Source organism: Salvelinus fontinalis, chromosome 14 (genome assembly GCF_029448725.1).
Source record: "Salvelinus fontinalis isolate EN_2023a chromosome 14, ASM2944872v1, whole genome shotgun sequence".
NCBI classification, from domain to species: Eukaryota; Metazoa; Chordata; class Actinopteri; order Salmoniformes; family Salmonidae; genus Salvelinus; species Salvelinus fontinalis.
In genome coordinates, this window is record NC_074678.1 from 33,454,705 (window position 1) to 33,469,987 (window position 15,283).

At 40.9% G+C, this 15,283-nt stretch overlaps 1 protein-coding gene across 3 annotated transcripts in view; it reads right to left on the minus strand.

Moving 5' to 3' along the window:
* Positions 1-460: 460 nt before the first annotated feature.
* The window catches only part of LOC129810680 (C2 calcium-dependent domain-containing protein 4C-like), a 31,719-nt gene continuing 16,896 nt past the window's right edge, over positions 461-15,283 (minus strand). For 2 of the 3 annotated variants that reach the window (XM_055861440.1, XM_055861439.1), the window contains one exon: positions 461-2,986. In XM_055861440.1, coding sequence (XP_055717415.1) covers positions 1,714-2,986 — 1,273 coding nt within the window. In that variant the 3' untranslated portion in view covers positions 461-1,713. Of the gene's footprint in view, positions 2,987-6,868; positions 7,280-15,283 lie in introns of those variants that run through there. The other variant, XM_055861441.1, reaches the window with a different exon arrangement.

Below are 15,283 nucleotides of genomic sequence, written 5' to 3' on the forward strand. Positions count from 1 at the left end.
CCAGGCTGTGTAAGGGCTATTTGACCAAGAAGGAGAGTGATGGAGTGCTGCATCAGAGGACCTGGCCTCCAAAATCTCCCGACCTCATATGTGTTATTTCATAGTTTTGATGTCTTCACTATTATTTTACAATGTAGAAAATAGTAAAAATAAATAAAAACCCTTGAATGAGTAGGTGTCCAAATTTTGGACTGGTACTGTATATGAGAAACTAGAAAATACCATCAATTTAAAAAATAGGCCTTGTTCGGCAGTCCCAAAAATATACTACCCACTTTTTGACTTAATTGAATTTTCATCATAAATGCACTTACATTTTGACCCGGTCTACTAAAATGAAGTTTTATCAAATCTACTGACAATATTGATGTTTCTTAGTCATGCTGATGTAAGCCAAAAAGGGGATTGGTTACAACTCAGTGAGCACACTCCCATGTACAGCAGGTATAGATAGCATAAACACCCACAAATAGATTATTTTATAGTATCATACTGATTTTTCACAATAACAAAATGATCACACATACAGCAACAAGAGTTATATAAAGTATAAGCTTGGAGAAAAGCAATGGTTTTGTGGAGAGCTCTTTTGTATAGTCGAGGTTTGAACATAACAGGAATGTAACCCACAAAAACACTGGCTACATACTGTAATCAGTCATGTCTGACATGGTTAGATGACTACATATCTCAACGACTGATCGGTGTGTTGACCCTTCAACCATCCTCAGAAACAACCTCTGTCTCCTACTTGAAATTGCAATCAGACCACATTTATTCTAATTCATTTTAAAGGACCGCAGAGCACATGCAGAGAATAGAAGACTATCCTTCATGTCAAATATTGTTGTGTTATTGTTAATTTTTTTTGCCTTTCTCAGTTTACTCACCTGGTGGCTTGTCTACACAGGGGGGCTGCCAATCATTCACTCTCCAGCAGAGAGCAGTTAACAAACAAACAATTAACAAACAAGTCATAATATTGTATCTTGATAACAAATTCACACATACACCATACTGAGTCAGATGTCTCACACAAATACCACATTTATGTATAAAATCAAGTTCAACCACTTGGTAAACACTCTTTAAAATGACATGCATTCTCTCTCTCTCTATGGTTTGTGAGTGTTATGAAACTGAAGTACAAACTGCTAATGCATAACTGCATTTACATATTCATGCCAAGCGGATGAGGATGCATACGGGGATGTCTGATCTCTATCCTCCAGGTTTGGGACATTGTGGTCACATCACAGATTGGCCCTCCCTCCAGGTGGTACTGTAGATGGCAACAACAATCAGGATATAGTAGACCCACTGATACATAAAGGTGTTGTAGTGCTGAACTGAATAAACACTGAATCGTCTGAGGATGAGTCACATTAAGTTACAACTATGCAACATAAAACGTTGAGATCAAGAGAGTACAAAAAGTGAGTCAATCAAATGTGCGGGTGTCTTTTGACCTGTGCCATATTTGATTGTCCACCACATGATCTGGAGGTTGGGCTGTGCAGGGCTGCAGGCTCAGGGAAGAGAAGGTCGAGGAGGTGACCATCTAAGAGACGAGCTGCTAGACCTTTCAGACAGTTCTCTGTGGGGCACCAAGGAAACATCAATCCCAATTATATCTCTTCCATGCATGCACTTTATCAGTCATAGTCTCATTCAGTGTCAGTCAAAGTTCTGTTCTGTATCTCCAGAACAAATCTAGAGGTCATGGATCAGCTTCTCCAGAGGGATCTCTCTCTCCCCGAGCAGAAAGTCTCTCTTCAGGCTGGTGCCCTTATTCACCACCTTGATCTTCACTGCCAGGTTCTTCACCTGCACTGAGGTCACCGAGTCAAAGAAGAAGTCCTCATTGAACACAGGATTCCGGCTGTTCTTGATGATAGTGCTCCTCTGTTTCTGCAGCTTGCCAGGGTTCAGGTACAGCGACACGCAGCAGTTGATGCTCTTGATGTCATACACCTTGTCGTATAGCTCTTCGGCAGCCAGAACACGGATGCGCAGGCGGGCTGTGCCGGCATCGTAGTCGGCGCTTAGCCTCACCCTGCCGCCATTCTGCAGGTTAATGGTGTGCTCACGGTCCGACGGCCCACTGCCGTGGAGGGAAGGGGAGTGGAGACGCCGCGGCACGTTGGGACTGGGCTCAGCCGAGCTGCACTCGTCTGTGGATAAGGAGCTGTGGCGGGCAAACTTGCTCTTGGCCTTCACCACCTTGGCCTGCGTCTCATGTGTGAAGATCTTGAGCAGCGAGGCAGAGCGGGAGAGCAGCGGGGAGCTGAAGGGAGAGGACTCAGCCGAGGAACAGGTGTCACTCTCCCCTCCACTAAAGTAGCGGTACGGGTTGTGAGAGGCGGGGTTGAGGTGGTTGCCCTCGCTGACGCTGCTCTTCCCCTTCCGCTGGCAGTTGGGGGAGGTCAGAGGGCTGGTCTGGTCACAGTGGAACAGCGACTCCTTGCGGCGGGTGTGGGGGCTCTCCATCAGAGTAGCAAAACCATAGGAGGTCTGGGTCTTGGGGACGTAGGGCAGTGACATAGCAGTCTGAGACTGAGGGTCAGCATTGGTGTCCCCTGCCACCACATCATCAGCGCTCTCTATCTGGATGATGTGACGGTTTGCTGCCCTCAGCAGGTTCTTGGTGTCCCCAGCCAGCTTGACGACCAGACGAGGACTTTGAGGACTGCTGATTTTCTTACTGCCAATGGTCTGCTCAGAGGCCGAGAGCCAAAGGCCTTCCTTGGGCTTGACGACGTCCAGGGTCTCAGGCTCTGGGGGGCAGGAGACCAGCTTGGGGGGAATAAAGAAGTCAGGGATCTTATCAGGGGTGAGAACATTGCTGTAGGCTGGAGTATTGCCCTCCTTGTCCCCATTCTCCCCCCTCCGGAGTACAGTGGTTTCTACCGACCCACGGATCTTGTCCAGAACCCACATGGTCCCACTGGGCTTCAGCAAGTGAGATACGGGGGTGTTTCTCTGTCTGCAGGCAAAAGCACAAACAAGGCAGCAGTTATTGGTGTGAAATATATTTATTAATACACTGAGAAAATCACATTGTAGCTGTTACTATATCTGTGCCAGAAATGGTTAACTGAATCTAAAAACTAGAAAAACAAATAAATGGACCCCAATGTGTCAAGTTTATATTTAATCAATAGGGATCGATGGGGTGTGATATATGGCCAGTAAACAGCTGAGGTGCCTTATTGCTATTATAAAATGGTTAGCAACATAATTGGAGTAGTAAAAATAATTGTTTTGTAATACCTGTGGTATACCACGGCTTTCAACCAAATCAGCATTCAGGGTTCGAACCACCCAGTTTATAATTATTTAGGATAGAGATGTTGAATAAATAAATAATTTGTGCAGCCTAAATAAGAGGTACATAGGACATGACTGATTTACAAAGGCTAAAAAAACACTATTATTGTACATTTACTCATACAGTACATTCTATGTTGCAGTAAGTAACCTATACTGCCAACATGTTGCACAGCAAATTACTCCTGTGGAATAATAAAGTCTACATTAGTCAAAATAACAAATGAAGCCTAGATTACGTTTATTTATCTTTTTTGTTAAGGTTTCATTTGGTTCTTTTAAAAATATGACGCCAAAATAAACACTTTAGCACATCACTGAGATCCACTTCAACAGCCATAGGAAATTCTATTCTATTTCTTCTGTTAAATTCCTTAGTCAAAAAATCCTTATGGATTAGTAATTTTCCCAATAAAATCCTATTTTGTGTCACCTCTATCAGAATCTTATTGCACTACTTTTTCCTATTGGGAATCAAAATCATTCCTATTGGATTTTGTGTCACCTCTATCTATCATTATCATATTGGAATCCTATTGGACAATTTTTTTCCTATTGGAAATCAAAAGTAATGCTATAGGTTTTTGATAAATCTTTTAGGATTTTGTCATCATAATCAGAATCCTATTATAATTTTTTCTTAATTGAACCCATTAAATTATATAGTTTGCTGTAATTTGTTCCAGTACAATACAACATTAATTACAACAATTTCGTTGTTTGGAAACAACAATTCTATGTTCATTTCGGTTTCATTCATCACCACAATATAGGAGCGATCCAAGGCTGCAAGTTCATTTTCAGTATGACCACCAGTACAGTTCACCTTTTTCAACAAAGTTCTACTGTGTTACAGTTCATATAAGAAAATCAGTCAATTGAAATAAATAAATTAGACCCTAATCCATGGAATTCACATGATTGGGCAGGGGCGCAGCTATGGGTGGGCCTGGGAGGGCATAGGCCCACCCACTTGGGAGCCAGGCCCAGCATATCAGAATGAGTTTTCACCCACAAAAGGGCTTTATTACAGACAGAAATACACCTCAGTGTCATCAGCTGTCCGGGTGACTGGTCTCAGACAATCCCGCAGGTGAAGAAGCCGGATGTGGAGGTCCTGGGCTAGCATGGTTACATGTGGTCTGCGATTGTGAGGTTGGTTGGACGTACTGCCAAATTCTCTAAAACGACGTTGGAGGTGGCTTATGGTAGAGAAATAAACAAATTCTCTGGCAGCCGCTCTGGTGCACATTCTTGCAGTCAGCATGCCAATTGGGAAAGGGAGATACCTAGTCAGTTGTCCAACAATGTATTCAACTGAAATGTGTCTACCGTATTTAACCCAACCCCTCTGAATCAGAGAGGTGCGGGGGCTGCCTTAATCGACATCCACGTCTTCGGTGCCCGAGGAACAGTGGGTTAACTGCCTTGCTCAGGGGCAGAACGAATGATTTTTACCTTGTTAGCTCGGGAATTCGATCCAGTGATCTTGGCCCAACGCTCTAACCACTAGGCTACCTGCCGCCCCAATTGCACGTTCCCTCATCTGTGGCATTGTGTTGTGTGACAAAACTGCACATTTTAGAGTGGCCTTTTATTGTCCCCAGCATAAGGTGCACCTGTGTAATGATCATGATATGCTCACTAACAGGGATCAAAACAAATTTGTGCCCAAAATCTGAGAGAAATAAGCTTTCTGTGCGTATGGAAAATTTCTGGGATCTTTTATTTCGGCCCATGAAACATGGGACCAACACTTAACATGTTGCGCTTATATTTTTGTTCAGTATATATTTTCCTCTTAGAATGTACACCATCTTTACATAGCTAAATAAAACAATTAGTACAGTAACACAAAGATACGAGCATTTCTTTCATTTATTATATAATAGTCAGGGTTTCACTTGGGGAGCTCCCGAGTGGTGCAGCGGGACTCCCTCCCTCCCAGGGTTGTACCTTGCCTTCCCCACCTGCCCCTCCATCCCCCCCAATAGCCGCAACCCCCCGCTCCCTCCCCATCCTCCCTATTTCCCTCCTGGATGTATCTACCAGTGCGCAGCTAGTGAACTCTTGGCACACCTGAAATAGGTCATCTTTTTTTAAACCAATACCTATGTCACATTATATCAAATGGTTAATCTAGCTCTATGCTGTTTGGCTGTAATGTCAAATAGCACACCTTTTTGACACAAATGTAAACAACCTTGCAAACAATCACAGTAGGTTTCATATCTATTGTTGTTGCAGTTAATGTGTGACGCAGATGCATACTCCCTTGGCACTTGGGGAAACAAGTGCACGAGATAGCGGTTCCCCAATATAGGATCATCATCTCAAGTGGCAATATTGGCTGTTTATGAAGTTATTATAGTTCACGTGTCCACCTTCATAGGTAATTACATTTAAGTCATTTAGCAGAGCGACTAGGGCACATAAACAGATGTTTCACCTAGTCGGCTCGGGGATTCAAACCAGCGAGCCTTCGGTTACTGGCCCAACGATCTAACCACTAGTCTCCCGTCTTAATTGTCTAATACATTTGGAGGGTGGGTGCGCCATATGTTAAGCAGCCAAGTTAACAATAGCGTATAGCCAAGTTTTGAGGATAATTCGTTTAGAATGTAATGAAAATATCTATACAATTCCCATCAACAAAATGAATAGGATTCCAATACAAGGGACCAATTAGAATCCAATAGAAAAATCCTATCAAATTTTGGAACCAGTGTTATTGGACTCCTATATGATTCTATCCTATATGATGTTATATACAAGAATCTAATAGAAAATTCCTATCAATGTCCTGGAGTCTGGTGTAGCGGTCTAAACTCCGGACCACATTACCCCTCTCAGCGACAGAGGTTTGAGCCCCGCATCCGCCGACTGTCTGTGCCCTTAATAACCACTTCGATATCAGTCTGCCTACCTGTCCTGTCAAAAAAATATTACATTTAAATAACTCAGCTCTCCTTTAATATATATATTTTTTTTAAATATATCAGATTTTGAAACCAGTCCTATAGGATTATATCCTACACAATCATATAAAATCATATAGAGTAGGTTCCAAAATCAGTTTTTCCTTTTGGATTATAATATACATATATTTTTTAGGATAGGATCTTTTGACGAGGGTTGTTGAATTGTGTGGTCAGTTCATATTGATAAGAGATGGACGATACAGACAAAATGCTAGCCGGTCTAGTTTGTGATGAATTTGCACAATCTTGAATTGATAATAACTTTGCCTTTAAAGAGAATGAAGACGGATCTCCGTTGATTTTAGAAAAACTTGGTGTAGCCTACCATCGTAAGAACGTCAATTTATTATATAAGGAATCAATAATGTAGAAGTGTATATTAGCCTAATATTAGCCTATCATAAAATAAAGTGCAACAAGTGCAAATAAGAAGTTCGCAGACTATACCATTGGCGTAGCCTATGCTCTCCCGTGCAAGAATATATTTAATTACTCACCCTTGAGTGAGACAAATATACAATTTTAGATACCTGTTGAATCCAGTTTAATACACTTACTGAAGACGTGGAGGCTGCTTTTGTCGACTTGATTCTTCCGCAACAGGTGTTTTCTCCCGCCTCCTCTGGATCACACACTGTTTGCAGAACTAGGCTGGCTGGCTGGCTGCTCTGCACCCCAGAGACCAGAGATGGATTTGCGCTTCTTGAGCGACTATGATGCATTTTATACACTCTCCCGGCGGCGATGTTGGGAGCCGACCAATAAGAGAAAACTATTATATCCTAGTCTAGAGAGCCAGTGACAACATTCTATTAAACTGAACCGCGGCGCACTGGTCTATGGCCAGTGACGTGAACGGGCAAGTGCTGAGGAGTAGTTTTGTATGTAATAAAGCCCTTTTGTGGGGGTAAAACTAATTCTGATTGGCTGGGTCTACACCCTCCAAGGCCCACCAATGACTGCACCCCTGCCCAGTCATATGAAATCCATAGGTTGGGCCTAATGCATTTATTTCAATTGACTTATGTCCTTATATAAACTGTAACTCAGTAAAATAATTGAAATTGTTGCATGTTGCATTTATATTTTTGTTCAATAGCTTGTACTAATTTCCAGCATCAGTCAAAACTACAGGCTTTGAAATAAAAAATATGACATACTGGTAAAAAAATATATAGATTATAAAAGAGAATAAAGCAGAATAACATAAAATAGTTCACATGTGGTTACAATCCTACAATCCATTCTTCCACCTCTGGTCTCTTTGCCCTCCGATCCCTGTGGGAGGGCAGCTCCTGCTCTGCCCTGCTCAAAGCTCTTCTCTGTCCTGACACCCCAATTGTGGAACCACCTTCATCCTGAAACCAAGACAGTTCCTGCTCAACTTCCAAAAACCCTACATCTTCAAAGAGTATCTTAAATAATTCTAACCCTAACCCACCCACAGTGTTAAATGTAACTTTCTTAGTAATTATATGTGACCCACTGAAATAGTGTTAAACTAACACTTTTCAAAGTGTTGTTAAACTAACACCCCAAAAATGTTGGGTCCTTAACTCTGTGGGTGTTACATATTCTGATTTAAATTAAAACGTTATTACAGCTGATGTAAGTGTTAGGGAATTTACACCTGTAGTAACTCGTTTGGGGTGTTGTTTTAACACTGTAGGGTGTAAAGCCTTATTTCCATATTTATTTCCCAGGGTGCCTGTCAAGTTAATTTTGGAGTTCCCAGTACCACCCATGACTGTGTTTGCTAGTGACAGAGAAATGGTTGTTGCATTCAATAGTTTTCACTCATGTCGCCTATTATAAAAAGGTAATTATTTATTTTGACAATACATCACTTTTTTACAATATAATACTTTGACATCCTAGTTTAACCGTAACACGGTAAGTAGTCTGATACTTTTGCAATTTTTATTAGGATCCCCATTAGCTAATGCCGTAACACTAGCTAATCTTCCTGGGGTCCAGATCCTCCTGGTTTGTAGGCCACGTCAGCAAGTCATATTACACTGGCTTGCAAAGTGTTATATAATACCTATTGGATTCGAGCCAGAGTTAGGATATCCACAATCTGGAACCTTTAATCACCTGCAATCCGCAGTTAGAATAACTGCCAAGGTTAGTAAGATTAATGAATGTGACTACCTAAACCATCTCAATAACGGGTGAAATATGTCCAACCACTTACAGATTGGATTAGTTCAGAAAAAATGTATGTTATTTATCTTTGTGTAGCACAAGATCAATGAATCAATCAATGTGCATGCAGAAACAGATATTAAAACAAACCATTCTAAAAAGCAACCTGCAACAAAGCATTTTGGGAAATGTGATAATGAGGCCCCTCCCAAATTAACTCAACACAGTGGAGTAACAACACCACCACCGAGGTTAACACTTAATTTATTCAACTGGTGGTGTCAATTTCAAGCCTACTGGTGTTAACCACATGAGAATCAACACTCAGATAACACTCACAACACTTTTTACCTCAACACCGAGATTTGAGCACCCATTCCGCAGGTTTTTTTCCGACTGTTCGTGTAAACATTTTTTCTTGAGGCAAGTCGAATTTCGGGAGCCGAATTCTACACCTTTTCGTTGATTATTACTCAACAGTCCTACTCTTTGTAGTACGCCTAGTAGTTATTCAATGAGAGACTAGTTTTCATGCACATTTTTTTCTCTTGAGAAATACTGTACTGAACATCTTAGTTAGACGTAAAATGATGCAATCAAGACCTACTTGAAAAAAACGTGAAAATTAATTCCAGATTTCTTGATCTTAGATTGCTTCGGGCGATTTTGAGGAAGTGTATACTGGTTGTTGTTGTTGTTACGGTGTCTCAGAAGAGACAAACAGTCAAATTGCCACTTTTTTCTTGTTTTTCAAGCAAAGGTCTTTTAAAGGAGTTATCAAGGCACATACATTTGCGTCGCCTAGCCAAGTTCTGCTAGGAGCAAACCAAACCTAGAATACAGGTGCCTTTACTTGAATGTCCAGCAACCCAAAGGTTGCGTGTTCAAATCTCATCACTGACAACTTTAGCTATTTCGCAACTTTGCAACTAAATATTACGTTTTAGCTCATTTGCAACTACTTACCATGTTAGCTTACCCTTCCCTAACCTTAACCCCTAATCCTAGCCCAGCTAATGTTAGCCACAAAAAAACTGGAATTCATAACCTATCATAAGTATTGCAAATTCGTAACATTTTATATTAATTCCATTTTGTAACATCATACAAATTGTAATTTGTAACATATCATACAAAATGGATGATAGACATCTACAATTTAATAGATAACATACGAAATGTAACATATTATACTAAATGGAGGGAGACAGATTTACATTTACAATGTTATGTCTACCCCTGAGTCCAGGTTGTTCAGAAAATGTTTGGTTTTACCTTTTCTATTGCATTTTTCACTTTTGCCAATCACTATAGTTCTCAGTTCTTTTCTGAAAAAGCAGGCCTCACAACTTTCAGAAGTGCCACTGTAGTCCATGAACTGTGTTGTGAAAACACAATGAACATGTACATCGGCATCTAATTGATTCCTCCAAAATATAATTGGTGCTTCTATTCTTCATTACACGTTTGTGAGAGGTATAGCCAGACACACAGACAACGATGGAAAACTGCAGGCACCTCATTGCTCCTGGGGCAGACAATGCCCTTTTCTGTCAGACACCTAATAGAATTGGGAGCTGACACACAAACAGGATGCCCAAGAGTAAATGAACACTTGGATTAGACTTTAATTAGAATTGTCAGTCTCTTTAACCATAACACACTTGACACTTTAACAGAGACACTGAAGAGACAGACAGAACTTAAGAAGGCTGTAGGAAAGTAAACTGGCTTTATGACATTCTTCAGTGATTGGCAAATACTGTATCAACCGTGACACTTTATGACTCAACCTGTTCTGAAGAGGTAAACAAAGGAGAGCTCAAGTATGGCATGACAAACAGCTATTGACTTTGTCAAATGCTGTTGAAGTGAAATGGCTACAGGTTCACCTGCCTCACCTAAACCCTATTATTGTGGGAAGTTGCTATAGACCACCAATTGCTAACAGTCAATATCTGGATAATACACTATATATACAAATGTATGTGGACACCCCTTCAAATTAGTGGATTCTGCTATTTCATCCACACCGTTGCTGAGATGTGTACAAAATCGAGCACACAGCCATGCAATCTCCATAGACAAACATTGGCAGTAGAATGGCCTTACCGAAGCTCGGTGACTTTCAATGTGGCACCGTCATAGGATGCCATCTTTCCAACAAGTTAGTTCGTCAAATTTCTGCCCTGCAAGAGTTTCCCCGGTCAACTGAAAGTGCTGGTATTGTGAAGTGGAAATGTCTAGGAGCAATAAGGGCTCAGCCACAAAGTGGTAGGCCACACAAGCTCACAGAACGGGAACGCCGAGTGCTGAAGCTCATAAAAATAGTCTGTCCTCGGTTGCAACACTCACTACCGAGTTCCAAACTGCCTCTGGAAGCAAGGTCAGCACAAGAACTGTTTGTCGGGAGCTTCATGAAATGGGTTTTCATGGCCAAGCAGCTACAAACAAGCCTAAGATCACCATGCGCAATGCCAAGCGTTGGCTGGAGTGGTGTAAAGCTTGCCGCCATTGGACTCTGGAGTGAGGAATCACGCTTTACGATCTGCCAGTCCGACGGACGAATCTGGGTTTGACGGCCCGAATGCATAGTGAAAATGATAGTCTGGGACTGTTTTTCAGTGAAGGGAAATCTTATCGCTACAGCGTACAATGACATTCTAGACGATTCTGTGCTTCCAACTTTGTGGAAATAGTTTGGGGATGGCCCTTTCTTGTTTCCCGTGCAAAAAGTGAGGTTCATACAGAAATGGTATTTCGAGATTGGTGTGAAAGAACTTGACTGACCTGCACAGAGCACTGACCTCAAAACCTATTGAACTTTGGGATGAGTTGGAACGCTGACTGAGAACCAGGCCTAATTGCCCAACCTCACCAATGCTTTTGTGGCTGAATGGAAGCAAGTCCCCTCAGCAATATTCCAACATCTAGTGGAAAGCCTTCCCATAAGAGTGGAGACTATTATAGCAGCAAAGGTGGGACCAAATCCATATTAAATCCTATGATTTTGGAATGAGATGCTCGACGAGCAGGTGTCCACATACTTTTGGTCATGTAGTGTACGTGTGTAATGCTTGATGGTGTACGTGATATTAACAGAGAGGTATATTTCTGGGTGACCAAAATATTGACTGGTTTATAATCAAGCTGTCCACTCAAAAAAAGCTTCAAACTGAAACCAGTGCCTGCAATCTGGTTCAGGTAATTAGTCAACCTATCAGAATATATGCAAACAGCACAGGAAAGAAATCCATGTGTATTAATCACATGTTTACTAACGCGGAAGAAATCTGCTCTAAAGCAGTATCCACACCAATCGGATGTGGTGATCATAATATGATCGCCATATCTAGAAAAACCAAAGTTCTTAAGGCTGGGGCTAAAATTGTGTATAAGAGATCATACAAGAGGTTCTGTAGTGATTCCTATGTTGAAGATGTAAAGAATATTTGCTGGTCTGTTGTGGAGCAAACAGATGCCGTACTTGACACGTTTATAAAATTGCTTCTTCCAGTTATTAATAAGCACGTACCCATTAAGACACTGACTGTAAAAACTGCTAATGGTATGGTTGAGAGGGACGAGGAAAAAGGAATGGAAAATAAGACTTCACAGCCGATTGGCAAACATAACGTAAATTGATAAATCATGTGACTAAACGATACAAAAAGAAGAAGAAACTGTATTATGAGACAAAGATAAATGATATACAGTACCAGTCAAAAGTTTTCCAACAGGACAATGACCCAAAACACACCACCGCCATTCTGTGTAAGGGCTATTTGACAAAGGAGAGTGATGGAGTGCTGCATCAGATGACCTGGCCTCCACAATCACCCGACCTCAACCCAATTGAGATGGTTTGGGATGAGTTGGACTGCAGAGTGAAGGAAAAGCAGCCAACAAGTGCTCAGCATATGTGGGAACTCCTTCAAGACAGTTGGAAAAGCATTTCTCATGAAGCTGGTTGAGAGAATGCCAAGAGTGTGCAAAGCTGTCATCAAGGCAAAGGGTGGCTACTTTGAAGAATCTCAAATATAAAATATTTTGATTTGTTTAACACTTTTTTTGGTTACTACATGTGTTATTTCATAGTTTTGATGTCTTCAGTATTATTCTACAATGTAGAAAATAGTAAACATTAAGAAAAACCCTTGAATGAGTGTGTCCAAACTTTTGACTGGTTGTTAATGGGATTTATGTTTAAATTAATGATTAGAATACTCCACCCTGAAACCATATAATTGTATGAAATTGATTAGAATCATGAAGTTATAATTAATGATGTGTGTAGTTTTAGTCAGTAAAACAATATGTCTCTACAGTATCTTAAACACAGACTGTCTGAGCAAAATTCGGTGCCGACCTTGGCTAGGGGCCAGTGAGAAATTTGGTCTCACGTCCTCCCCAATCTTGGAGGAGGACGGGGAGTGCTTCTCACGGTCTCTGTAATCTATGTCGGCTGGGTAGGGAGACAGTATGTGCGCAGGATACCTACTGTTTGTGTGGAAGTATGTGCGCCACTATAAAATGGATGTCTTTGTATTGTGGACTTCAGAACGTTCTCGTGAATAAACATTTGACTATTGTAGGCTGGGCCTCTGTCTGTTTCATGCAACCAGTAGCTTACAAATTCTGGGTTGCAGACCGAGTAGTAATTGAATTGGGTTATGAACATTGAGAACATAATTCTCTTAACAATTTGGTCCTTCGAGAGCCGGATTCCAATACCTGTCCCTGCCGTCCGAAGGTACCACGCCAAAAACCGTGCACGGGCTGGTCATTGACCCGTAAATTAAAGACCTGTCTATAGCAGGCCGGTATATATCTAAGGTCGGCAGAGACGGTGACGGAATCTAACCCACATTGCTTTCCCAGTCTATGAGACGAAGGTCAGTAAATCTTTATTCACGAATTTGGGGGAATTATTTAAGAGATCTTTGAGTTGATGTTCTAAATACTTAGAATATATCAATAATAGGAGCTTGGTTATTCTAAACAGATTCACTAGGAGGCTTTTACTTTGTGTTTTAACCAAAAATCAATTGAGGGAACAGGTCCGCATTGACCTAAGGTACATGTGCACTACCAAAAATAAAAATAGCTTAATAATTGAGGTCTGTGGAATGGCAGAAAGGTTATTAGCAAGGGATGTAAATAGGTGCTGTGAGATAGGACGGTGATTTTGTGCAAATAGGATAACTTCAATGGTTAATTATCATGTGGTAAATTAACCATAGATCCAATATAAAAAACATAACTAAATAAAGTCTTAACTTGAAGAGGCGAGGATTTAAAATAGGTTTGGTGAGATAGGACGGTAATTCTATGCGAACAAGATAACTCAAATGGTCAATTAACAAAAGTGAATTAGCCATAGATCCGATTCTAAAGACAATACTGAAATAAAGTCCAAAAAAATGGAGAAAGAAGGGAAACCTAATACAGCGGAGTGAGATATGAGATATTAACGTCAAAAGAACAAGGAACAACAGAAAAATAGGCTGCTGACTAGGGATTTACGACCCCTGGAAAATAGCTTGTAAACGGTGAGACCTAATGTCTGATCGAAAGACACCTCTATAGATAAAGTTTCAAGAAAGGAAAAGCACACATAGTTTAAGAGATAGCAAAATACACATATAGTGTATGCCCACACATAGGGAGTAGTGACATACACATCAATAGTGAGACACATAGAATAAATGTTGTAGATCTTAATGTTTTTCCTCATAATCTTGGACTATCGGACCACCATTTTATTACGTTTGCAATCGCAACAAAAAATCTGCTCAGACCCCAACCAAGGAGCATCAAAAGTCGTGCTATAAATTCTCAGACAACACAAAGATTCCTTGATGCCCTTCCAGACTCCCTCTGCCTACCCAAGGACGTCAGAGGACCAAAATCCGTTAACCACCTAACTGAGGAACTCAATTTAACCTTGCACAATACCTTAGATGCAGTTGCACCCCTAAAAACATTTGTCATAAGAAACTAGCTTCCTGGTATACAGAAAATACCCGAGCTCTGAAGCAAGCTTCCAGAAAATTGGAACGGAAATGGCGCCACACCAAACTGGAAGTCTTCCGACTAGCTTGGAAAGACAGTAGCGTGCAGTATCGAAGAGCTGCTCGATCATCCTATTTTTCCAACTTAATTGAGGAAAATAAGAACAATCCAAAATTTATTTTTGATACTGTCGCAAAGCGAAATGCTTGTGCTTCCAGTTCCGACAGTAATGCAGTAATAACCAACAAGTAATCTAACCTAACAATTCCACAACTACTACCATATACACACAAGTGTAAAGTGTAAAGGGATAAAGAATATGTACATAAAGATATATGAATGAGTGATGGTACAGAACGGCATAGGTAAGATGCAGTAGATGGTATAGAGTACAGTATATACATATGAGATGAGTAATGTAGGGTATATAAACATAAAGTGGCATAGTTTAAAGTGGCTAGTGATACATGTATTACATAAAGATGGCAAGATGCAGTAGATGATATAGAGTACAGTATATACATATACATATGAGATGAGTAATGTAGGGTATGTAAACATTATATTAAGTGGATTTGTTTAAAGTGGCTAGTGGTACATTTTTACATAATTTCCATCAATTCCCATTATTAAAGTGGCTGGAGTTGAGTCAGTATGTTGAGAGCGGCCACTAAATGTTAGTGGTGGCTGTTTAACAGTCTGATGGCCTTGAGATAGAAGCTGTTTTTCAGTCTCTCGGTCCCTGCTATGATGCACCTGTACTGACCTCGCCTTCTGGATGATAGCGGGGTGAACAGGCAGTGGCTCGG